Source organism: Vollenhovia emeryi, unplaced genomic scaffold (assembly GCF_000949405.1).
Source record: "Vollenhovia emeryi isolate VEMERY1.0 unplaced genomic scaffold, V.emery_V1.0 DF939309.1, whole genome shotgun sequence".
NCBI lineage: Eukaryota > Metazoa > Arthropoda > Insecta > Hymenoptera > Formicidae > Vollenhovia > Vollenhovia emeryi.
The window spans coordinates 86,862-113,202 of NW_011967057.1; the positions used below are offsets into that span (position 1 = coordinate 86,862).

Genomic DNA, 26,341 nt, shown 5'->3' on the forward strand with positions numbered 1-26,341 from the left:
CCCCCCCCTTCCCCCCCCCCCCCCCCCCCCCGCCCCACCCCCTTCCCCCCACTTTCCACCTTCCCCCCTCTCTCATACCAGAGAGAAGCCCGAGAGATTGCCCGGCCCCGTTTTGCGTGATTGGCGAATGCGATACGCCCGCTGGGAACATTGAAAACGTGGACATTGAACTGCGTAGCCAATGTTCACATTTTGCCAAGTGGGTAACGCAGATTTGCGAAATTTTGGTTGCGTTTCGTGTTATAGTCAGGTCCTGTACGATGCTCTTGTACTTAAGATTATTTTAAGTACAAGATCATTGCATGAGATCTAACCATAGCGCGGGACGGGGCTAAAATTGTGCAAATCTGCGTTACCCACTTAGCAAAATGTGCAAATTGGCTACGTAGTTCAATGTCCACGTTTTCAATGTCCACAGAGGGCGTATCGCATTCGTCAATCACGAAAAACGGGGCCGTGACATCTCTCAGGCTTCTCTCTGCTTGCACAAACCAGCCTTTACGCTCCATGTAACGCCGCCCTGAGGGTGGGGAGTGGGGACTGATTGTCAGTTAGAATATGGCGAATGTGTTACGTGGAGTTCTGACAAAATATTAAATTAATCTTTGCTTTTATTTGAACGCTCTAAAAAATATTGTACTAATTGTAAGCTAATATCCGGTATTAGGCTCATTCCCAGCGAGAAATGAATCGATCGATATTGAAACGATGTCGAATCGACATCAACAAATGTTAAATTGACGCCAATTCGACATCAATTTGAGGATGCGATTCGATATCGTTTCGACATCGATCGACAAATCATTTTCTCTCTCTTTGGATTGTTGCCTTTTAAAGATTCAAATCCGTTGTTTCATGCACGGTTGCAGTGAGATCGAATTTCTATCAGTTTCTCTTACGATGCGCAAGGCTTGAATAGTTCTTATGATAATTTTGCCAAAAAACCTATCTCTTTTGTAACTATTTATAATTTTGCTTGGTGAATTTCGGAATTGGCCTGCTGTCGCGTTAGTAACAAAACCGACAATTATTCTTTGATCAGTGTGTGAAAGCTGTGTACAATTACATTCCAGCAGGAATCTATTTTCCACTCGATCGCAAAAGTTTAATGGTAAGTATTTAGTTTTTAGTGGTTCAAGTATACACAAAAACATTCCTACGCGAGCTCAATGCTAGACGAAAATAAGTGACACTCTTGTGCTAGAATAAATGAGTGATAAGATGAAAAGCGAAAGTAAATACCACATGATATTATATTTTATATATTAAACATGTAATTTGTATGTACATTTGTCTAAAGAAACCTCAAGACGATTGCTAATTTTTAAATGTATTATTGAACTCCGTAATAAAGAAATATTGTTTTGCAAGCATTCATAAAACTGTATGAATCTCAAGCTTGGATATACTTGTATATTTTCTACATGACTTCATATTGTAGTTGAAAACGCTAGCTTTAGTTTGAATTTACTGTTTTTCCCAGGTGATGTTGTGTTTATTTTACGTTGAAAATGTATGAATTCTCAATTTTCTTATAAGAATTGATAATATTTGAAACATTTTTAACGTAATATAGAATTGTTTGACATGATACTAAAAATAAAATTATAAAATTTATCTTTTTTATTAATAAGGAAGATATGTGCTAAGAGATATTTTTTACGCTACTTAAAATCTAAGTTTTGGAATATATTTCAGCAGCGCGTCACTTAGTATTCCCAACAATGAATTCAATGCGATCGACAACTTTTCGGGGCAATGAGGAGTCGTCAAGATCGACACGGAATGAAGATCATAATTCTTATTCAGTTTTACGTTCAAGAACTGAGGAAGAGAAGCAGAGACGTAGACGAGAGTGGCAGCGCCAGCAAGAGCGTGAGAGACAGCATGAAAAGTTGAAACAGCAAAAGATTTTAGAGTATGAAAGGAAACGTGCGCAAGCTTTAAAATATGGCGAGGACAAATCCTCGCGTCATAGTCGAAGCAAAAGCAGTAGTGGATCTTCCTCGCATCTTCAGTACAGAGGTAGATCTGCATCAACTGCCTCCAAATCTGGTAGTCTACATGAAAAGTGAGTTTGCGACTGTACATGTATAACCACATGCCTGTATCTTTATTATGTTCCAAGCTTATATTGGTAGAGATAAGATGACTAGAACTTGGACATATCTTGAAAGAATATTTCAATGAGATAAAATAAAAAAATAAGGGGTAATTGTTATAAAACAATTTATTTGAAAAAATTGCTTACGAGATAATATAAGTAAATAGTATAAAAATACTTGCAAATTAAAGAAATGTTATTCTATTGTTTATTGGAAATTATTGTACTGTTACTTATCATCAATTTTACAGTGACGATGGCAGTAATAACATTTTTAAACAAGCATGACGTTTTATTAATAAAATAGGAAACTAAGACCGTTTTTATAAACAAGAGCAAACAGAAATCTAATTCTTTAGTTCGAAGAACCTGCCCAGAAAGAGAACACATTTTGCTGAAAAAAAGAATATCTGATCATTTTAATATAAAAACTATATTGATTACATTTAATTTAACACATTATGATTGAATTTTCTTTAGATTAGACGGGCCTTCAAGTGGAACAGTACCTTTGTTTAGAGGTCCTCAGAATGCACAGGTTAATACTATGGAATTGCGTCGCATTAAAGTTGATATTTACAGGAATATTCCTGTAAAAGGACCTGTCACTGAATTATTAGAACGAGATATACTTAATCCTGAAGATGTGATTGTCAAGAGAAGAGAGGGTAAAATGTTACATTTCTCTAAAATCCTTATATTTCTCTAAATTCTTACTGTTTCCAGAATTTTAATTATTATCTAGCACTGTAATATGAAGGATGGTGTGTACAATCAAAGCATTGACACTAATATGCAGTGAAAATGATATGTCTATTGTATCCGTAACATAAAAATTTTATTGTAGTAGTATTATATTGATACATTAATAGGTTTATTCTTTACATCTATGAAGAGTTTATTATAAAAAGTCAATTGTTAACTCCATGAAGAGAACTTCAAGTAAGAGAGCTACTTGAATAATGAAGAACATTTACAAATGTAGTTAAAGAAATTTTTCAACATAATAGAAGAAAGTACTTTATCTATTATTTTTGTTATGTGACTTTCTAAGAGATTTTCTTTTCTATCTAACAAGAGATTTCTATAAAGCAAATGGCCAATGCAGCAACTTTAAATGTTCTCATATGAGAATCCTAGTAGCACAGTACATTGGCTAAACGTTGGCTAACATTATCAAATATTGGGCCAATGTTTAACTAACGTTTGTTCAATGCACTGTGCTACTAGGGAACAATATGTAATGTATATCATAGTATATTTAAATACTTAAATAATATTTAAATATACTATGAGAGAGAGAGAGATATGTAATGTATATCATAGTATATTTAAATACTTAAATAATATTCAAATATACTATGAGAGAGAGATATATATACATTACATATCGTTCCCTAGAGAACGTGATCTTTATAAATATTATTTATATATTATTAATATCATAAGGGTATTTACGGTTCGTTCTTATTTCAAGACTGTTTGGTATGTAATGTCTTGGTATGCTAATACAACTTTGTACTTGTTAGTTTATAGATTACTTCAGATATTTTAAAGATAAGAATTATGAATTTCAGCCTATGAATATAATGCATGTTTGATGCATATACTTCTCTTTAATGCATGCAAATTGCTAATACTTTATTCCTAAACATAATCAATATTTATTAGCTTTCTCTTCTGTACTTATTTTTCTAAATCTAATGAAATATTTCATTATTTTATTTGCTTATATTTGTATGAAATTTTATTTAACCCTTTCATGATCACTGGGACATATTAATTCTATTTATGTTTTTTTGCTTCATATAAATTCTATTCATATCGTTTTTGCTTCTGTGGTTCCTTAGGCTGCTGTCTCAAAACTTTTCATGATTCACTAAAATGAGGAAATGATAAGCAAAACCAGGTACGTGGAAGCATTTTTTTTTAGTAATTTGTTTTTAAAATAGACTTAATGCGGTGAGAAAACTTGTATAATTTTTTATATGTGCATACTGTATGTGAAAAAACCAGTTTAAATAGTTATAAACATTAGTGATTTTTATTGACCGTATCTGGCAATTTTAATAATACAGAAAATTTATTGCGAAAAATATTACCTTGGAGGAAAGGAGCGGGGGATGGAGGGGACAGAGATATTTAAAAAATCGTGTATCGACAGTTCTGTGTGCGGCCGACGACCCTTATCGGCGCGTAGTTCTAAAAAGTCGAAATAAACGCATAAATAACATCTTTATACTGTTATTGTGACTAATATTATCATATGCCTCGGTGATCGAATTGGATGAGACGTCCGCCTAGAGTGTAGGGAAGTCCAGGTTCAAACACTGGCTGAGGTAATATTTTTCGCAATAACTTTTCTGTATTATTAAAATTGCCAGATACGGTCAATGAAAATCACTAATGTTGTTAATCACTGCTGGCAACTTTTAAGAATATTCTCAAATAGTTATAGTTTTTATTATTATATTAAATGATATTATATAGTTGTTTTAATGATCAATTTTCTTTACAAAATATTTCTTTTAATTAAATAAATTTAAGTTTATTACTATTTATGACTAAAATGTGGAACAGAAGATTTAATGGTGGAGATTTATTGCTTACTAACATTCAATTTTCTGTTAAATTAATAAATTGTTAAAATAATATAAATAAATAATGAAGTATCGCTTGTGTTCTATTAAAAATAATGACGTGTAATTAAGGCCAGGTTCAACAAGCTTTGTTTAATAAGGTATTACAATTATTTTAATAAAGAGTCTGTGATTACATTTGTACTCTAGGATTGCGTACGCGTTTCGGCACACAGTGCTTTCTTCAGCGCATATAGATTATAATATACTGCAAATGTACATATTAAAGCACTGTGTGCCGAAACGCGTACGCAATCCTAGAGTATAAATGTAATCACAGACTCTTTATTAAAATAATTGTAATACCTTATTAAACAAAGCTTGTTGAACCTGGCCTTAATTACACGTCAATATAAATAAATATATTATCTATATATCTAATTTAGTTACAATACAAATATATTCCTATCTATATTATGTCTTAAATATATTGTGTATAACTGTTTATTTTCTCAGAAATTTTAAAAATAATTTTGTGATTTAATTATTTTTAAAAGTATATACTTACATATACATATGTATATGAAGAAGAGTTTGCTTCATGGAAGATATTGTATCAGCAATAATAAAACTAATCAAATTGAAGATGTCTACAATAAATATAAAATGAAGTTGAATTTTTCGTAAATAATATTACAAAAGGGATGATACAATCGAATACAAACAATATTTGAAAATGGATATTCTGGAAGATATTCTACATTCTGGAAGATATTCTACATTCTGGAAGATATTCTGCGTTCTGGAAGATATTGTGTCAGCCCTTTAAAAGAAATGATACAAAGATGATTGAAGAAAATCTACAATCAAGAAAAGCCTAAATTATTTACAATTTAATTTTAGAAGCAATGACTGGAGATTATTTGAAATATATATTTATTAATTTATTAATGATATCTACTTGTAAAACTTGTTAAAATTGATTAATGTAAAAAAAACATGTACTTCATATACAAATTTTTTAATTTTTCAAGTTCTTTTTATATAAAAATTAAAAAGTTTTACTATATATGTTTATACTATGAATAATAATACAATGATGTAATAATATATTAATTTTTATCATTAATTTGTAGTACATATAGATCTAGAAGATATTCTACATTCTGGAAGATGTTTTACTTCACAGAAGATATTGTGTCAAGAACTTATTAAAATTTATAAATGCAAAAGAAACATATATGTATTTCATATAAACATTTTTTAATTTTTCAAGTTCTTTTTATATAAAAATTAAAAAAGTTTTACTATATATATATTCATACTATGAATAATAATATATCTGTAATGATGTAATAATATTATATATTTATTTTTATGATTAATTTGTAGTACATATAGATCAGCAAGATATTCTACGTTCTAGAAGATATTCTTGGAAGATATTTTACTTCACAGAAGATATTCTGGAAGATATTTTACTTCACAGAAGATATTCTGGAAGATATTTTACTTCACAGAAGATATTGTGTCAAGAACTTGAAAAAGAATAATACAAAGAATATTGAAGAAAATCTACAATGAAGAGAAGCCTAAATTATTTACAATTTAATTTTGGAAATCGCAATGAATGGTGATTATTTGAAATAGATATTTATTAATTTATTAATGATAATATCTACTTTTTAAACTTGTTAAAATTGATAAATGCAAAAGAAACATATATATTTCATATAAACATTTTTTAATTTTTCAAGTTCTTTTTATATAAAAATTAAAAAGTTTTACTATATACATATTCATACTATGAATAATAATATATGTATAATGATGTAATAATATTATATATTTATTTTTATGATTAATTTGTAGTACATATAGATCAGCAAGATATTCTACGTTCTAGAAGATATTCCAAATTTTGGAAGAGATTTTACTTCACAGAAGGTATTGTGTCAGCACTTGGAAATAAATAATACAAAGAATATTGAAGAAAATCTACAATGAAGAGAAGCCTAAAACATTTTATTTACAATTTAATTTTGGGAATCCAATGAATGGAGATTATTTGAAATAGGTATTTATTAATTTATTAATAATATCTACTTTTAAAATTTGTTAAAATTTATAAATGCAAAATGTATACATATATATTTGTTTATGTAAAAAAATAATTGTCTAAAATAAAAGTTAACAATAAAAATTAAAAAGAAGACAAGAACATATTGAACTAGATACTTTGCAATAATATAATTATTGAATATTACTAATGTTTCAAATTCTTACTTAATGATAATTATAAATTTTAAGGTATTAATAACTTAGATAGTATAGTGAATTTGCAAATTGTTTTTCAAGTTTTATGCCTTGCTGAATTGTAATTCTTCAGGATTTTATAGAAGAATGATTGGGGAAGTTACATGCGCCATAATAAACCTCAGAGAAATACTTCAAGATGAGCTGATTGTGGCTGATTCTTCAAGAATTCTTCAATATTTACTTTTCTAATTCTGCAGGTATTCTTTAAAATGAATTCTCTATGAACTTACGTTTACCTTTGTGCTATCTGGGAAGTATTATATATTAATTCCATGATACTGTAAGTTATATCACAATTTATCAACAATAGAAGACAACATAATTTGGAAGATAACTGATGTATTTTTTAATTAGAAGATGGTTTTCTAGTTACTACGGAAGTAACTATTCTCTTCACTCAAGATTTTCCAATCTACTACTATATTACATTTATCTAGTTAAACTAAATAATACATGACACAAAGTATAAGTTTTTATCAGATTTTTAGAAAGCTATACATATAGTGTTACTTATAGGAATATTTCCTAAGTTCGTTTCTTAAGATTGAGACGGGAAACTTATAGTCAACCCAACTGGCTAGTTGTTAAATTAGTTTATTACACAACGTTTCGACCCCATTATTTTTGGGTCCTTTTCGAGTGATACTGAGTCAGTAATCGTCGTCGAAAATGACAGAATCAAGTTATAAAATATATGTATACTTGTGAGCACTGTGGTGTCTAGACTCGAACATTTCGAGGCCAGTTGGGTTGACCATAAGTTTCCCGTCTCAATCTTTATTCATTATTGGTGACAATAAGAAAACTCTCCTTCGTTCGTTTCTTAAAATGTTTTCATTTAAAAAAATTGTTTTAGCAGTAAAATATTACATCAAAGTAGAAAAATATTAATTATTTATTTAAGAAGAAAAAATATAAATATGAGTAAAACGTTAATATATAAATTTTAATATCTTGCATATGTATGTGTCTTGCGTATAGCTTGAGAAGCAGATTAAAAAATAATCATGTTTTTGCAAAAAATTTAACTTAACATTGTTTATTTCGGAGCACTGATATACGTATATCAGAATATGCTTAAAACTCTAAACAAAGTAATTTCTATTTTTTATTTACAAATTTATACATAATCATAAAATATTAATAAGCGAAAAAGATTCTATTAACCTTTCCAATGTCTTAATAATTACAAACTATATTTATTGCAAGTGTTACATCATTCAAATATTATGCAATATTTTTATGACACTTTGAATTTAAAACTTTCGAGATATCTGTTATTTAAATTAACGCGTTTAGAAGTCGTAAGATATTGTATTGCTTTGTCATAAGCCAAGTGAATACTAATTTTATTTTTCAAAATAGTTTTTATTAATATTTCTATTGTTGCTATTACAATAATAGTTAATAATAATAAATAAAAAGCCAACAAGTAAATCTTAAGAAATCTAATTTAGATAATAAGAAAGATATGAATCATTCTTATCTCAAGTTATTTCTCACTTATCTATGTATATCTTGGCATTCTATAATTAAATAATGTAATAACTACGCAGGAGAAGGATGTAAACCAATATTCGACAGAGAAGACATAAAAAAAGCTACGATCAAACCTAACGAAGTAGAAGAACGACGTACAGTTGTAGCTATAGATAAAGAACCATCAGGTATGTATTATATAAACAATTATTATATTTATTAACTCTTGAACTGATTAAATTGAAATTAATAAATATACAAGTATACACCGAATGTTTTTCGAAGTACTTTAATTCTGTGAATAAGAAAAGTTAAAAGGTGCTTGTAATTAGAAAAACGAAAATGATCTTGTATGTCAAAAACTGATTAATATTTTAGTTTCTGATTTTTGAAACTCCATAATAAACATTATTATTTTTAAAAAATATAATACATATATTACAGCATTAATACTATGTAATATTACAGCCTCGACAATCAAGTCACGTACATCGAGAAGACGGTCTTTATCCCAGAGTCCAATTAGGACTCGTATTTATAGTTCTGAATATCCATCTTCCTATCAATCTAGGTTTGTATTACTCATGATAACAATATTCTCTTTGTAACACATGTACATTCTTTAATTAATTTCCCTCTGATTTTAGACATCGCATAGATTTGAAGCATCAGGATAACAAGACAGACAGTTATCATATTCGTAAAAATGAGGGGTACATCAAAGTTTTATTTAGTTGTAATTTTATTTACTTATTAATAGAAAACTTCAATCCTGTTTTTAAAATAAAAGCAAAAAGTATTATATAATTACAAATAATTAAATAACTGTTGTAGATTTCGGAAAAGTATAATTTCTTTGCATATTTTGTAGGAGAAGCAGTTTAGAGAAACACAGAGAATATAAAGAAAAATATGTAGAAGGAGATGCAAGTAAACACGACACTAATCGATCGCGTTCTAGAGAAGTGCATAACTCATATTCGAGGTACGGAGTAAAATCATTAATATAAATCATCTGCTTTTAATAAATTAATATTACTTTTATTATTTTAAATATGTAAATTCCCAGAGAACATGCATGTTTTAAAGATGTCTTTTAGACATGTATGTTTGCTGGGTTACTTTTAATTCGTTATGATATAGAGATATTAATGGGCGTGATTGATTTATTTGTGGAAAAAGGATGGCAAAACTATTCTTCAGTATTTATGGAAGTCATTCCTAATCGTTATTCTTACAGGTCATTTCTGGAAGAGAAGTCTTATCGCGACAGATATCGTGAGAGATCAAGTGAACGTTGTTATGAAAGGAGAGATAGAGATAGGGACAGGGAGAGGAATAGGGACAGAGATAGAGATAGAGACAGGGAAAGAGATAGAGATAGGGACAGAAATAAAGATAGAGATAGATCTAGGGAACGAAGAGAGATAGCGCCGCATTATATTGAGTCGCCAATACCTGTGCCTATCTATTATGGCGTATGTAAAATTTAATACTATTGATATAATGTTGTTGAGTTGTTCGAAAATTATTGAATTTCTAATATATGTATCTTTTGTTAATGTACATTTAGAGTTTCCCTCCGAGACCAATCGTAGTAAGTCCTATGGTTCCATTAGGTCCAAGAGGGCAAATGCCTCCTATGGCAAGAGGCAGACACCCTGCTTTAATGGCACCAGTTAGACCATTTCCACCACGATTTCCTCCAGATATGTACAGATTAGGACATCCACCTCCAAATCCAAGTAAATACATATCTGTATTACAAATAACTACAAATATTACACAGCATATTCTGTAGATTTAACTAGATTATGTATGTACATACGGTTATAACAATACGATATAATACAATATATAATACGAAATTCTTTTACAGGATTCGGACCATTTTAAAATAGTGGGACACATTTTTATAATGGTTATCAGTTATTTTGGGCTAAAGGCATATATATGTTTTACTTTATATTTGTAAGCGTAAGAAAGGGGGAAGAGAGAGAAGGAGGCATGTCATAACATATTTGTTAATTATTCTTTATCATCTTGGATATGCATTCAAAGGTTTCCTGTATTGCAGAATGTAGTATGTATTACAATTAATTATAATATTTGGATGAATTGAATACATTCTACATACATTGCTTCATCTCTTTCGTAAGGTCGAATCTTGTATAATTTTCACTTCTTCTGCTTAACACTCTGGACCAGAATGAGCGGTTAAACAGAAAACTGGAAATTGCGTAAAATCGAAATATGACCTTGCGAATGAGATCAATCGGCATGTAAAGTCTGTGCATGAAATCTATTTATATTATTAAAAAATAATATATTTAAAGAGGTGTGTATGCGGATCTATATACATGCATATACACACGTACATAAATATACATATATGTATAATTATATAAATTGTTTTTTTAACTGGTACATTACATTTATTATATAAATTGTTTTCTTAAGTTTTCAATGTACAATATCATAATATATTATTGAAAAAGCATATATGTAACACATATTGTTCTTAATTTTCAGTAATTGTAAATTTTGCAATATATTCTGTAAATAGAATTGAAATATTAAATTATATATAAGATTTGAAGGCATTCGTTCTTCTTTTTAGGAATATCTTTGTAATATAGTTACAACCTTTCCTCTTCCGATTTTCTTTTCCAAAATAAGAGAAATATGTTTCTTTCATTTGTTGCCATTTAATAAGGGAAGTTTTATCAAGATAGATACCATGAGAGATTGTATAAACGTTTTTATGAAACAAGAGAAGTAAATCTAATCAGAAGCTCTGAGATTCCTTCATTTTGTAGCATTTGGAGAACACAGAGTTCTCCAATTTTTTACTTATATATTTTTTAAAGTCTGTTAAGTAGGTCGAAAGTTCTGTCCCCTTTGTCCCGTAATGTCTAATTCAGTTATAAAGAACAGATTTAAAGGTAATATTAAATATGTTATGGTTATACCTAATTAATCTTATAATCAACATAATGCACATAATCAAAGTTTTGCTACTACATAGGTTTAATTAAAATTTAATAATTTTTTCTTTATTTTCTTTTTCACAAACGTCATTTAACTTTGATGGTTAGGGCTTAAATTATCTAAGTTCGCTCTTATAATGACTGTGTTTTAAGATATACCAACATGCTTAGAAAATTGTCCATCAAATTATTACATTTAATATTTTTAATATATGTACATCAATTGCTACGCATCTTCTGACACACGCGCCAGTGGAAATGCATTCTAATTCCGCCATATTCAGCCCAACACGAAGTAGACCAATCACAGTCCAGCGGAAAATGCCCGATATCGACGGCCCTCGTTCGGAATTGACCCATCGCTTCTGCACCGTTCTGCACTCCTGCGTGCTCCCGAGTTCTCACAACACCATCGTGGCCATATCAAAATCTGAGCCTTTTGATACAGAAATTTCGCGGCCACTGCTTTTCTATTATCGTATACGGTCGTATGCGCCTTTCGCCAAATCCGAATGCCATGTATCGCACGTTTGGCGAGCACTGATCATTGTAATAGCTGGATGATCGTGAGTTGAAGTGCCGTTGATGACCCAAGCCCGGCTGTCCGCCGATCATTCGCTATTAAACTCACCTCTCTGAAGGCTCCCACGATAAGCACTGGCAGATTAGTCGCACTTTTACATACAGACTGCGGGAGAGGAACTATGTAGTTGCGATGGTTGCGAGCGCAGCGACTGATATGACTGGATCTATATATCATGAGCGACAAGTAACTCGTTAATTTTGTTATCCCTTTCGTAGGTTTTTACGTTGCACTTGCGTCGCGCAGAAAACTCGTCGCCGTACACGAGGCGAAGTAATCGGCCGTACAATTCCGACAATGTCTTTGCACCGCTTTCAAGAAAGTTGCTCCTTTTCACGTTAATTTGTTGCACACCTCTCGCCAAGATCACACGTTGATTTGTAGGTGAAGGAGCTGTGCGCGCTACACGCGTTGAACAACCTGTTCCAAGAGCGTGGGTTCAGCAAGCAGGAATTGGATCAGATCTGTTACAGTCTAAGTCCCGACGTGTGGATCAATCCTCACAAATCGCTGCTAGGACTTGGCAACTATGACATTAACGTTATCATGGCCGCTCTCCAGAGAAGAGGACGCGAAGCTGTATGGTTCGACAAACGTAGGTCCGTATGTTCACATTTGCCACGAAGAATCGCGTGGATCGCGACTTGGTGCATGTTCGTTAATTGCTCCTCCTGTTTTAGGGATCCCAAGTGTCTTCGTTTAGACAACATCGAGGGTTTTATACTTAACGTCCCGACCGAATACAAACTAGGCTTTGTGCTACTTCCTCTGAAACGACGCCATTGGATTGCTCTGAAAAAGATACACGGTGCCTTTTATAATCTTGATTCAAAACTGGACTCGCCGCAACTAATAGGAAAGGTAAAGTGTAATAAACTTTGGAGATGAAGGCACTGATATGTTCTTTTTGCGTAATATTTAACTTTGCATTTTTTCTGACATCAGGACAACGATTTACTCGCATATCTAAAGGATCAGATAGATAGCAAGGAGAAGGAACTGTTCCTCGTTGTTTCCAGAGAAATCGACAGCAATCAGGGATGGTTGATGGATACGTGCGAAAATAAAGACGACAATAACGTGGATCACGATTCCATTAGATATATCGAGGATGGATATCCGGATATAGAACTGAAAAAGTCCGAGTCCAAGGAGATGAATGAGAACGAGGAATTCCTGGATAACAAGAATTCTAGATAATTGGGGCCACACGCGCCATGCTCCACTCGACTATTTATTTATTCATTCCCCTGTTGCAATTTTAAAGAAGGGTGATTATGGTCGTCGCAAGGTAACGGACTGGAGTTACGTAGGGACAAAGAGAGAACAAAGAAACGATGGAGATTACACATAATAAATGTCTCACCGAGCATTTCTCAATGCTTTTATTTATATCTATGTGTTAACACGAACGTGGTATTTTTATTTATTTATTTAATTAGAGAAAGTCATTCGTATATTATATACTATTTATAATATATTATGCGCAACAGCGCATTTTAAGAAGCAACGTATGTAAGATATATAGTGTTGTATTTAAAATGGAAATATTGCTTTATGAAAAGTTAACGTGCATAAGAAGAGAACTCGTATTTAAGCAACAGCTACTCATATGAAAGGGTATAAATGTGTGTACATCTACCGTGATATTATTTATATGTGATAATCATATCTGTCATTTTAAAAAGCTTGTATAAATAAACACACTTGTAATATGAAATTGTTACGATACATCCTAAGTACAATCTCACAATTCTCTTTTACACAAATAAATATTGCCGTTTCGTAATGTAATTTATCCTGTGTATGTACATATAGGACGATATTAAGCCGACATTATTATTTGTATTATAGGGGCATAAAATTTATTTATATACACATCACCTGCATATGTTTAAATAAGCGTTGAATCGATTAGCAATAATTTATTTATTTTTATTGTTGTACCATAAAAATAAAGGATCGATCAGCCAATGAACCAACTATACAAAATATACATCGTACAAGTAACGTCGTTATTGTCACATCACCACTTTATTGCCAGCGCTGTGTTCATTTTTTGTATCTCGTGATACTGTGTGTTGAAGTACGCGCCAACTTTGTCTGTATGCTCTCCTCCCAGCCAAGTTTTGTACAGACTCTGCACCACTTTGTTTTCCTCGGGTTTGCTCTGCGGAAGTTCGCGGTACATATTTTCCAACGTTGACGCGAGCTCTCGAGGCTGAACGTTCCCGTCGGGTCTCACTTGCGCTCCGCCGTTCAAGCAACCTAATAATGATAATAATTGCTTTAAATTTAGTCATAATGTTAATGTAGTGTTGACGCGAGGCAATACTTACCGCACGGGCATGCCATAATTTCGACGTAGTCGTAAACGCATTTGCCCCGTTTCATTTTCTGTACTATATTCTGTATATTCCTGAATCCATTGATAATCGCAAATTTTAACAACACTTGGTCGTCTCTCTTGAATTCTGCCTCCCGGAAGTCGGGATTTCTCAGATTTTTGAAATCTACTGTGACATTATCCTCGTCGAAGAGACTCTTCGCTGCGTAACGAAATATGAAATCCGCGTAGCCGCCTGAACCCGAGCCGCTATGACTCCACAATCTGCTTCCAGTTTTTTCATCGTACGAACCGAACGGTTGTTTGATATCGCCGTCGTCTATTTCGTTTAATGCTAAACCCTCTTCGCTCAGCATCTGTTCCAATTCGACTGAAAGACACCAAGTTTACACCATAATTTTAACAATTCTAAACGATTTAATGTAAAAGTATGAATACACGTATATACTTGACGTTATGACGCAGTCTACGTCTCTCGTCTTTCTCTGCTGATTGTAAAAGTCTTCTCTGGAAGCCTCCAGCTTCTTGTCATAGCAGGGCATTACAGTCACGTGATATATCTGTTCCGGCGTCAGACCCATCATTTCAGCCAAGTGATACTTCACTAATGATCCCATAATTTGTTGGGGCGACTTTGTAACGCTTATGTGCGGCAATATAAAATTTCCGTGAGTTTTCTCGGCGTAGCACACCCAGCCTGTCACAGAAACAAGAATATTGCAGACTTCACGAATTGGCCAGCAGTAATTTTCATAAACGAATATTCATCCCACCTGGACACGAAGAGGACAACATTGGTATCTGACTTTTCACGCCCTCTTTATTAGCTTTGTAACGCTCGACGAACTCTTTAGCAGCTTCCAGCAAAACAAAGTCGTCAGCCACCGTCATATCTAACACAGCGTCAGCTCCCAATCGACAGAAGAATCCTGCCAGTTTACAGAGAGTTTGCTCGGGGGTGAGTTCGTAACGTTGCGCCAGCGACAACACAGGCTGCACCGACAGGCTCACTATTATATACTTGGAATCCGTACTTCCTACATTCTGCAAAAGCGCAAAAAGTATTGCGATACAGGGATAAAATAAATTCAGAGTACGTCATGTAATTTTGCGCATCTCGTTGCGAAAGCAAGTATTAACGCGTAACAGCTATTCTTCACCTGCTGAGCCACTTTCTCCTGGAACACCCTGAGCAGTTCTTCCTGACTTTGTTGAGTAATCAGCACGCTCTCGGCAGACGTGATGCAACCGCTGCACGCTAAACAGTCGGTGAGCGTGATCTCGACCTTTTGTAGTTTCTCCGGCTGCCCAGTCTGCGTGACAAAGGAAGCTCTAGTCCAAGGTTTCAAGCTAGAATTACATTGCAACGAATGGCGTAGATATTTACCTCGTTGAGCGCCAAGTGGGCATTGTCCGACTGTATCTTTATCTTCGCACCCGTCTTGCTTTTGCTCGCCTGCATCTCTATAGGCTTGATGCATTCCTGTAACAAACGTGATTGAAGGCGGCGTACGAAACTTGTACGGCGACTGGATTATCTAAGAAAGACGCTCAAGTCTGTTATACCTGCGACGGGGTGATGAAGTCATCCAGATTTGTAATCTGCAACGCTCCGCTGAATCTCGACGTCATGTTCTCTTCTCAAAATTCACCTATCGCATTCAGGTCCCACGGGGATACTCTCTTCTCCTTCTTCTCTGGTTATTGGCTCCCGGCTCACAGACACTGAGCCGACACGGCCACGTCGAACCAATAGACTTAATGGTATTGCTTGGAATGTAGTGAATTGAACGATGCAATGGCCCGGTAACCGGGCCACACGCGGGATGATGCAATCCCGCAGGATCAAAAATTTATCTTACGTCGGAAGACGTGTGAACCGCTCGACGGCCCAGACGGAACTAGGGGATACTCTCTGCAAACACACGAGTTATGTGAAAGATAGTCGCGTACAAAATTATCTGCCTTTTATAAACACAAATGTCGTTCGACTGAAAGAAATGCCTTTTGGGTTTTTAAAGCCTGATCTGCAATGCTATCTCCAGAAATATTCTACTTTATATAAACAAGTTAAAACGCTTAAGCAATGGCTGTGTTCTGCAGAAGTTAGCGCTTAATAAGCGCTTTATGCTGATTGGATAGATCTAGAAGAATAGCTCTATTTCAGCACAGATCTGAAAGTATAATCCAATGGCTGTGTTCTCCAGAAGTTAGCGCTTAATAAGCGCTTTATGCTGATTGGATAGATCTAGAAGAATAGCTCTATTTCAGCACAGATCTGAAAGTATAATCCAATGAACGCAAAGCGCTTAGCAAGCGCTAACTTTTGCTGGACACAGGCAATGGCTGTGTTCTGCCGAAGTTAGCTAAGAATAAGCGCTTTATGCTGATTGGATAGATCTAGAAGAATAGCTCTATTTCAGCACAGATCTGAAAGTATAATCCAATGAACGCAAAGCGCTTAGCAAGCGCTAACTTCTGCTGGACACAGGCAATTTCTCGACAATGTACAATATACAATTTATCGACACGTATGCATTTTTTGAACGTATCAGTTGACTACAGAATAGAATTTCTCGACGTAAACACTGTACATTGTGGATCAGGTTTAAGAAACGTTCGTGGATTATTTTCTCAATCCACAGCTCTGCGTCAAGTCACACAGCGACGCAAATGTATAGCAGAGTCCCAATCTGATTTTTTACGTCTGACAAACATTGCCTATCGCTGTTGGAACTGAAGACGTTAACCTCTTCCAGCTTTGGAGCACAAATGACTCACCGGGAGCTTCGAAATCTCTCTAGCTCTGCAAACGAGTTCTCCGTATCGCGCGGCTCATTCGCATACCAAGACCAAAAATGAAACGGGACATGCGGGAGGCGGAAGTGTCTTCTCATCGGGCTGGCGCATAAATTCCGCCGTTTCGACGAGATGATTTACGATCGTGGCAACGTGCTCTCCTACGCCGCGATGACTCACTGACCTGCGCCTGAGCCACAGCAACCGCTCCACTGCGCGGGGTAGTCGCGTCAGCATCGCCCGAGGGGTTTGCGACTCGCTTTGCGAGATTGCGACGATGACGGAGGTGAGGAAGGACGATGTTGTAAAGATACTTCACACCTATCCGTTTTGCAGAGTGAGTAAAGAGTACGCCCTGTACCTCGTGCAAATTTGTCGCGCGGATCTGCGCGCTGCGTAGGCACGCGCGAACGTCAACGTTTTGATCAATACGGAAAGCGCACGTCTCGCCTACCCTCGAAAACAGGGAGCACACTTTGTGAAATTACGCGACGCAATCTAGCAAATTTCTAATCTGTAATTACACGGATGTATATTTAAAAAATACATACGGGAATGTTGATTTTTTAAAATAAAACATTAATACTTGTTTGTGTTAATTAATTTCGAAATAACATTTCGGCGAAATAGTAACGATATGGCGGATCCTAGCGATACATTTGCAAGATTAAGGCTGCGGTCAAGCTGTCGCTTCAAATGTTACGGAGTATTCTTCTTCTCTTTTCTTTTAGTAAAGATAGAAAGAGAAGAGAAACGCTTCGAAACGTTTGCAGCGGCAGCTTGACCATGGCCTAAATTATGGAAAGAAATTGTGTAATAATTGAGAAAATATTTTAGTTGATTTATATTTAAAGTACACTAGCGGCCTTACCCGGCTTCGTTTGGGTCTTCTGTCTCTTGAATCACCTTTTTGAATATCATCCTTGTTCAGTATCTTTTTTTAATCAAATATAAAATGGACCATTACGATGTAAACAAGCGAGAGTGCTTTTAGGTCCGAGCAATGTTGGTAGTCTAATAATTGTAATCTAAAATGTGAATTCATATACCGTTTTCCACCTTGTCCTGCGCCGGTTTCTTTTTGGACATGACACAGTTTCATTTAGATGAAATCATTTTATCATCTTTTTTAAATTTTTCTTTATACAATATAAATTTCTTTAAATTCTATTCAAATTAATTTTTCCAGCTTTTCTCGGGTAATATTAAAAAATACACAATACCGAGCCCAAAAAACTCTTCTTTCTTTCTTTATGGAAAGAAAATCTGTAATAATTGGAAAAATATTCAATATTTAAAACATTTAGAAATAGAATTGTGCACGAAGGAATCAAATTGTGTATGTAGAAATGCTCAATTATTTCTAGATTATAATGTAGAAAATAAACATCGCAATATGAAATAATAATATACATTTAGCACAACAAATTTTATTTTAAAATCTTTATATTCCAAATTGAATTTGTCACATTTTTGATAAATATCGTTTAGAAATTTTATATCTGATGAGACACTGCTGCGTTATGGAAAATTATCTCAGCGCAATTTTTGCAAAATTTTCATTAATTCATAATGTCACTATTGTGCACTGTTTTTACAATTTGCCTCTCGGAGTACGCGCTTATCCAATTAACGCTACTAATTTAAAATCGAGAGGACACGCACTTTTTTTTATCAGTTTCCGAATGAATGTCAATTTGATTTAACTTTAATTCGTTGTAATATCTAAAAATTATTTGACGAGGAACTTATTGAAAATTTCAAGAAATCACAATACATTATCATCACAAAAATTGTCATCCAATACGGAATAAATATGTTTCCACGTACGCTAGTACAGTTGTAAATTATGGTGATTCTTTTAACAACGTTTAAACGTTTATTTCTACAGAAATGTGATATGTCCGACGAGATGAAGCAAGAAGCAATGGAATTATGCGTGACCGCGGCGGAAAAGTACGCAGACAATTACGAGAGCGTCTCTCGGATGATCAAGGAGACGATGGATAAGAAATTCGGCGCCTCCTGGCACACCGTCGTTGGAGAGGGCTACGGCTTCGAGATAACTTATCAGTTGAAGCACCTGCTGTACATGTACTGCGCCGGTAATTTGGCAATATGCATATGGAAATCCGCATAGTGCGGCACTGCTGGCGCCTCCAATTTCTTTTACATACACCTATTTATATATTTATATACTTTATATACGTTTGATTGTACGTGTAAAGTCGTCTTTCATATGTGTGTGTGTGTGTGTGCAAAGCGTATATGTAAACTGTTACGAGAAAAGAGGGAGAACGTTTCTAATATCTCATAAGTGTGGGTCCAATCTGTGTTTAAGAGTCAAATGTCTTATATGCATATTATTGTAATTAAACACACTTACATATTAGAAACAGAACTAGTGACGCGATAATCTCACTCAGATATATCGATGTGGAAATATTTTTCAGTACAGATTATTCAACTATTCCCAGGTAGACGTTACGTCAGCATATAATATGATCTGCATGGTGACAAAATTAAAAAGTTGAAAGGTGACTGCGTAAATATTCAAAGACATGTTCTCATGACACAAGTTGTTCAGCAAATAGTGAAGGAGTCTTCCGATGCAGTAAAAATTGCGATATTTTGCCGAGCAGAGCGCAAATAATCCGACATTATTGGAGCAGTAAGAAGTGTTAACATATTTTGCGATTGCAATCACAAAGTATGTGTAAAATGTTTGCATGCCCGCATTCAGCATGTCTACCTGAGATTATTTATTATTTAGGAGCATTTTAACACGCAGTAGTATATAAGAAGATATAATAATATAAAGGAAAGTCCTCCATTATTAGAGATAGGTCCTCTATTATAGAAATAAGTTTCTAATATGAGATAGCAGGTTTCCAACACCCAAATTCAATCACAAATCTTTTCTCGCAACGATTACACAATCCAACAATGAATTTTCCACTAAACAGATTTCGCTCCAGGGGCAATAAATTCATGGCGGAATCAACTGACGATGCCTATTGATTTAACTGAAACTCCGCTATCCCATCTTAGGATCCTATAACAGGGGACTTTCTTCTAATAAAAAATATATAATAATATTATATAATTAAGATTCTACGCGTTAAAATGTACTCGATCCTTTGTACGAAGACATAGCAATATGTTTGTATATTTAGAAAATTCATATACGTTCATATGCAACACTTGAATTCCTTTTATATATAAAATTCATCAGAAACCTATAACCGTCCTCCACACGAGAACTGCTATGTTACCCCCAATAAACATATGTAACAAGGATTTTTCTTGATACGTGGTTGCACACGCGTAAGCCTCCCCGACGACCACTTGGAACGGCGGCCCGAATTTTTTATCGAGATTATCCTTGATCATGCGAGCCGCGTGCTCGTAATTCTCCGAGTATTTTTCAACAGCGGTGACGCAGGTCTCTATGGCTTCCTGCTTCATGTCTTCCGGCATGTCGCTGTGCTGGGGGGAAAAGCTCTCTGCTATTAGAATTGAATTAATATTGCAAATCCCCCTCACCCCGGGATATAATATTGTAAAGCGGGTCAATTTACCTTACATAATGGATATGTGTGAACCACCAAAGCCGCGACGTCCTTCTTTACCTCCCCAGCCCACATTTTACAAAAGAGTCGCTTCAATTATTTTGTTGTACGTTGCGCGCGACAGCGAAACACTCTGTATTTTGTGCTTTTAATATCCGGCCAAAGCCATGCAATTAATATACATACTTGGTTAGATTAAAGATGTTTAAATAAATGTTTAAATAAATGTTTAAACAAATGAGCGCACGACAGTACATTGAAATTTTCAAGAGAAAGAAGCAGTACATTTTTCAGATAGCTCGCGTGTCTAAAAGATGTCTCTACGTCTTTTAGACATACGTGCTGCTTGGATTATAATGAGATAATTATTACTTTTTAAAATGCAACTTCTTACAAGTCGCATTTTGAAGTTACCGCCATTTGAAACTATTGTAATAAACCGTCAAACCTTTTCGGCACAGTTTGGTGGCTCTAATGAAGCCAATGTCCACTTCTACCAGACGTGTTTAACTTAAATTTAATCTCGGTTTAATTTACTTTTCATCCTTTTCCATGGTGCAGTGATAGTAATTTATTAGAATTGCAAGCAATCCAGCGGGAAAAATAGCATCGTCTGCAGCGGGCTTTAAATCCGGTTTCATCAACGTTGTTTAATTTCAAGGCTAAAGCCCGCTGCAGACGATGCTATTTTTCCTGCTGGATTGCTTGCAATTTAGTAAATTACTAGGAATCCTGAATGCTGAGTGGTGCAATGATAGTAATTTACTAAATCGCAAGCAATCCAGCAGGAAAAATAGCATCGTCTGCAGCGGGCTTAAAATGTTACATTTGTCGTACGATAAATTTTGTTTAAGTGCGCGATTGGCTGCGAGACAGTAAAATTTTCGAGTATCTAGAAATTTTTCGAAAAGATAAGAGGCAAATCAAATTAAACCGAGATTAGAGTTTAATCTACATTAATAGAAATGGACATAAGGGTGTGTTTCCACTGAGCGCGCACGTCGTGCCCGATAATGCGTGGTCTACAATGAGAGTCGCAGAGTCGTAGTCGACATTGGGTTTGTATTTTCTGTTCCTGCACTGGTGAACTAGTGCAGTAAGCTAGAATGAGAAAAAATATGCTTGTCTTACTCCAATTTATTGCACTAGTTCACTAGTGTAGGAACAGAAAACAAGCCTATTGTAGACAGAACCGAGAATCATTGTAGCGGAGGCTTAAGGCCTTCACACATAAAATTCCGTAAGGACGTAAAACGTAAGCGTAAGAAAATCAACAGGTTGGATTTGCTACTGCTTGCGTCATTGCCTTACGTTCTCGACTGTGATTGGTCGATTTTCTTATGCTTACGTTTTACGTCCTTACGGAATTTTATGTGTGAAAGCCTTTACATAGACGTTGTAAAGTCGTAGTCGTAAGAATAGTCGACTGTGATTGGTCAATTCTTATGTATCTGACGGAATTGACCAATCGCAGTCCATTATTCTTACGACTACGACTTTACGACTTCTATGTAGACGAGGCTTAAAGCCTCCGCTACAATGATTCTCGGTTCTGTCTACAATGGTCGTAGTCGTAGTCGCTCGATAAGAATTGACCAATCGCAGTCGATTATTCTTACGACTACGACCATTGTAGACAGAACCGAGAATCATTGTAGCGGAGGCTTTAAGAATAATCGTCTGCGATTGGTCAATTCCGTCAGACACGTAAGAATTGACCAATCACAGTCGACTATTCTTACGACTACGACTTTACGACGTTACGACTTCTATGTAGACGAGGCTTCATCCAATCGGCACAAAGCACCCACCGGGCAAATCTTCGCCGGCGAACACAATCTACATTTTCTACGTCTATGACAGCGATTGCGATGGCGCTAGTCTCGCGTCCTTGAAGTTCTTTCGCTGGCGCGCGCCTGTCAACGTGACGCGACATTTCTGGCCATTTCTCGCGCCTCTCTTCTACGTCGTCCCTCGGTCCTTTTGATACGCGCGACCGTGCATCGCGAGGCGTCCTTTCCTCTGCACGCATGATTGCGGCCGAAAGTGACACGAGTGCAAGGAGCGTCCCCGACATCCCGACGACGGCACCACCGACTGCCGCGACACGTTAACATGTCTGCCCTTCAGAAGTCAATTTTGAAGTCCAGACTACCGCCGTCGGCGGTCAACTTCTCGGCGTTGAACTCCAGGTTCGTGCCGGTGCTCCCCGAACAATCGTCGGAGACGGAACTTCGAGTGGAAAGAGACGAGGAAAAGCTGCAGCGAAATCGATACACAATGAATTATCTTACTTTTTTCTTTCTTTTCGAAGACTCGGCAAGTCGAAGGGAGCGCAGCGCAGAAGAGACTACGAGCCGGTGCGGTGGAATCCGTACTTCGATCATTCCAAGGACGTGCCAGTGGGACACAATGTTTTTCACGTTTACATCAAGGGCACGGAGGGGCCGCTGTTGGTCTTGTTGCACGGTGGTGGTTACAGTGGTTTAACGTGGGCCGAGCTTACAGTGAGTATCGCCTACGGCTGCTCGTAGCGCGCCGCGGGAGTGACTGACACGTTGTTATCAATTTTAGAAATCGATTATGACAATGGTGTTATGCAGAGTCATGGCTATTGACCTTAGGGGTCACGGGGACACTCACACCACAGAGGACGAGGACTTGTCTGCAGACACCTTAGCATTGTGAGTGAAATGTACTTTAATTTAGCTTTTATTATTTTTCTTTCCTTCTCTGTTTAAAATATTAGACGATACGGTCAGATTACATGCAATTTTTATGTAAATACGTAAGAGTTATTAATTAACATTTGAAATTGCACGTAATCTAATGTAATCCGGTCATATTCCATCTAATATTTTAAACAGGGTTGATTACAGGTTTTAAATCTGCGATGCGCTTTAATCTTAAGGGTCTTAGCGGAATGGCTGGTTTATAATTTCAAGACGATGTAAAATCCGAGGGGGAAACCGCTGAGGGCATTGTGGTGTACAGATTTGCAGCATTACTGGACATTACTAGGCATTTTTTTTGGGCATTAGTTTGAGCATTAGGCCTTGCTGGAGTATTATAAAGATAAAATGAGATAATAAGATAAAGCAATGCCCAGTGGGCATTGGTGTACAAGATTTTGGTCAGCGGTTTCCCCCTCGGTAAAATCTTTTAATAGTCGTACAGTGAACTCGTTACTTTTGTACGTTTACATGCATACATTTGTTCCTGGCAATTGTCTCTGTAAACGCATTGAAAACTTGAAATACAAGAGGTAGTTTTTGTACATTACTGAAGACAAAGACTTGGAGCGTGAAGCATTGGCCGCGTTCAGCAGACACAACTGTTGAGTGAGCGCTCAGTATGATTGGTTAATACTTTTAGATCCAGCCAATCATATTAAGAAATCACTGAGCGCTCACTCAACAGTTGTGTCTGCTGAACGCAGCTATTGCTTTGAAAGTACAAGGCAGCCATTCTGCTGAGGCCTTAAAGGTGAATACGATAGAGTCAAGAACTTTCTGTGAATGTAAAAGTCTGTAAAGCTGTATGTATCCATAGTGGCAGGATCTTCAGTTTTCCAACACTTGATCATTTGATGAAGGTTGCGGTCAAGCTGCCGCTACAAACGCCTTCGAAGCGTTTCCCTTCTCTTTTCATCTTTACTGCAAGAAAGGAGAAGAATACCTCGAAACATTTGAAGCGACAGCTCGACCGCAGCCTGAATCATGTAAAACATCTTTGTCATCTTTGATACATTCTTTTCTCATCCAGGGACGTTGCAGCAGTTGTAGATGCAATTGCAAATGACGTTCCAATAATTCTCGTCGGTCACAGTATGGGTGGCGCGATAGCTGTAAGAGCAGCTCCGCTAATCCCAAATTTATATGGATTAGGAGTTATTGATGTCGTAGAGGGTACGGCAATGGACGCGTTAACCTCTATGCAAAGTTTCTTAAGGTCTCGGCCGTCTAGTTTTAGCACCATATCTCAGGCTATAGAGTGGTGGTAAGTATTCTTTATGCTTCTGATACGTTGATCATTGTATCGCGACAAGTGTGCGCCTCAAACAGTTCGTTTGCTACCTGAAAATAACTAGATTAGATCCTCAACAATTTAGTTGTTTCTTAATTATCGTTAATATTCTTATTTATCGTTAATTAATACTTTCAGCGTTCGTAGCGGACAGATTCGGAACATACAATCGGCCAAGGTTTCGGTTCCTGGACAGATAAAGAAGTTAGTGAGTTCTTAAGGACACTTAGGCCTTTTTAATACTTTTGTATTGATGTTTAAATAAATCGAGTCATTGCAACACACGTGCCATTTCAGCATTGAAACTAGCAAATTAGCAACTCATGATATTGACTCATTGCCAACCCAATACAACACGTGTGAATCTAATCCAGAGCCAGTTATACCGCGAGATGATATTATCCAAGAGGAAGAGTCATCAGCCAGCATGCCACCGCCGCCACCCGCGTCTTCTGCTACCGCTACTAACAGAAAGTATGTCTGGAGAATAGATTTGGCAAAAACGGAGCAACATTGGCTCGGTTGGTTTAAGGGACTGTCGACGGCATTCTTGAATATCCCTGTACCGAAAATGTTGTTGTTAGCCGGAGTCGATAGATTAGATCGCGAACTCACCGTAGGGCAAATGCAAGGTAATATTACCTTCAATGCTGATGACGATGCGTAACTTTTCCGTCTTGATGATCGCTTGCCTCTTCATGAACATAGGTAAATTCCAAATGCAAGTATTGCCCGCTTGTGGACACGCTGTTCACGAAGACGTCCCGGATAAGGTAGCGGAAGCTATCGCTACGTTCATGGTCAGGCACAAGTTTGCAGAACCAGCGTCGGATTTTCCACGGTGAGCTAAAATGTGCTCCCCCCTATTTTCGTATTTACGATTTCATCAATATTATAATTTTTGTGAGATCCTCTATTCAGAGAGGAGATACTTTCTACGTGACTTTTACGATTTTTGTGAAAAATATATAATTTGTTGTTACGATTGTTTCAGGACTTTTCCAGCTTGTTAAGAAAAAGAGTTACACGTTTGTAATGTAAACGTATAAAATAATATAAAGTTTTTTTTTTAAATTAGTTAATGTAATAATAATTTTATTTATTTCATGAGATTATAACCACCAAATATAGAAACATATATCATACATGTGTAAATAAAGACATTTATCTTGATGAGAAAAATTAATTTGTTCTCATGTATGTACTTACATTCTTCTTTTGTCAGAGTTCAGGCTTAATAAAAATTTGATTTTTACAAAGTTATTGGTATAATTTTATCTACAGACATCACGATTACATCAGGTATTTATACTAGGGGTATGCATGAGTTTCCAACTTGAGATGTTGCTAGAAAACGTAGTGAATTACTTGAAGCAGTTTTTTTTATTTTAGTAATATCATCTAATCTATTTTCTCGCGTGTATATAACACTTTGTATCTGTTGACATGATTTGACTTTTAGTTTGCCAAAAATGAGTCGATTAATTTATCGTCTCAAAAGACATGTCCTTTTAAAGGAAAATCCATTTCTTGCCAGAAACAT

At 35.5% G+C, this 26,341-nt stretch overlaps 6 protein-coding genes across 7 annotated transcripts in view; 4 read left to right on the plus strand and 2 right to left on the minus strand.

Moving 5' to 3' along the window:
• The window catches only part of LOC105558826 (zinc finger CCCH domain-containing protein 13-like), a 17,925-nt gene extending 7,075 nt beyond the window's left edge, over positions 1-10,850 (plus strand). Inside the window, exons 10-20 of the mRNA XM_012006745.1 lie at positions 629-645; positions 1,043-1,111; positions 1,699-2,071; positions 2,585-2,772; positions 8,559-8,669; positions 8,950-9,052; positions 9,129-9,194; positions 9,353-9,466; positions 9,722-9,959; positions 10,055-10,226; positions 10,361-10,850. Of these exons, the coding sequence (XP_011862135.1) occupies positions 629-645; positions 1,043-1,111; positions 1,699-2,071; positions 2,585-2,772; positions 8,559-8,669; positions 8,950-9,052; positions 9,129-9,194; positions 9,353-9,466; positions 9,722-9,959; positions 10,055-10,226; positions 10,361-10,377 (1,468 nt within the window). The 3' untranslated portion in view covers positions 10,378-10,850. The remainder of the gene's footprint in view (positions 1-628; positions 646-1,042; positions 1,112-1,698; positions 2,072-2,584; positions 2,773-8,558; positions 8,670-8,949; positions 9,053-9,128; positions 9,195-9,352; positions 9,467-9,721; positions 9,960-10,054; positions 10,227-10,360) is intronic.
• Positions 10,851-11,839: 989 nt separating this feature from the next.
• On the plus strand, positions 11,840-13,848 carry LOC105558815 (josephin-2). The gene is made up of 4 exons (XM_012006733.1): positions 11,840-12,240; positions 12,439-12,653; positions 12,735-12,915; positions 13,000-13,848. Exons 1-4 carry the CDS (start codon positions 12,187-12,189, stop codon positions 13,252-13,254), a joined length of 705 nt encoding a protein of 234 aa, XP_011862123.1. The 5' UTR covers positions 11,840-12,186; the 3' UTR covers positions 13,255-13,848.
• A 116-nt stretch (positions 13,849-13,964) lies between these two features.
• On the minus strand, positions 13,965-17,376 carry LOC105558816 (probable cytosolic Fe-S cluster assembly factor AGAP009023). The gene is made up of 8 exons (XM_012006734.1): positions 17,183-17,376; positions 15,968-16,316; positions 15,789-15,884; positions 15,562-15,714; positions 15,175-15,445; positions 14,850-15,098; positions 14,394-14,771; positions 13,965-14,322 (listed from the first exon to the last, which is right to left on the minus strand). The coding sequence occupies exons 2-8, from the start codon at positions 16,031-16,033 to the stop codon at positions 14,081-14,083; spliced, it is 1,455 nt and encodes a 484-aa protein (XP_011862124.1). The 5' UTR covers positions 16,034-16,316; positions 17,183-17,376; the 3' UTR covers positions 13,965-14,080.
• Positions 17,377-17,420: 44 nt separating this feature from the next.
• On the plus strand, positions 17,421-20,132 carry LOC105558817 (dynein light chain 4, axonemal-like). Of its 2 annotated transcripts, none has more exons than XM_012006736.1 (2): positions 17,421-17,486; positions 19,092-20,132. In XM_012006736.1, exons 1-2 carry the CDS (start codon positions 17,478-17,480, stop codon positions 19,338-19,340), a joined length of 258 nt encoding a protein of 85 aa, XP_011862126.1. In that variant the 5' UTR covers positions 17,421-17,477; the 3' UTR covers positions 19,341-20,132. The 2 variants fall into 2 exon arrangements, with proteins under 2 accessions (XP_011862126.1, XP_011862125.1); XM_012006735.1 differs by having other exon boundaries at positions 17,461-17,537.
• Positions 20,133-20,243: 111 nt separating this feature from the next.
• On the minus strand, positions 20,244-20,990 carry LOC105558818 (dynein light chain 4, axonemal-like). The gene is made up of 2 exons (XM_012006737.1): positions 20,782-20,990; positions 20,244-20,689 (listed from the first exon to the last, which is right to left on the minus strand). Exons 1-2 carry the CDS (start codon positions 20,845-20,847, stop codon positions 20,432-20,434), a joined length of 324 nt encoding a protein of 107 aa, XP_011862127.1. The 5' UTR covers positions 20,848-20,990; the 3' UTR covers positions 20,244-20,431.
• Positions 20,991-22,631: 1,641 nt separating this feature from the next.
• Positions 22,632-26,057, plus strand: LOC105558819 (protein phosphatase methylesterase 1). Its single transcript, XM_012006738.1, has 8 exons — positions 22,632-22,964; positions 23,087-23,279; positions 23,347-23,456; positions 24,538-24,771; positions 24,937-25,002; positions 25,096-25,430; positions 25,507-25,639; positions 25,793-26,057. The coding sequence occupies exons 1-8, from the start codon at positions 22,888-22,890 to the stop codon at positions 25,809-25,811; spliced, it is 1,167 nt and encodes a 388-aa protein (XP_011862128.1). The 5' UTR covers positions 22,632-22,887; the 3' UTR covers positions 25,812-26,057.
• Positions 26,058-26,341: the final 284 nt, after the last annotated feature.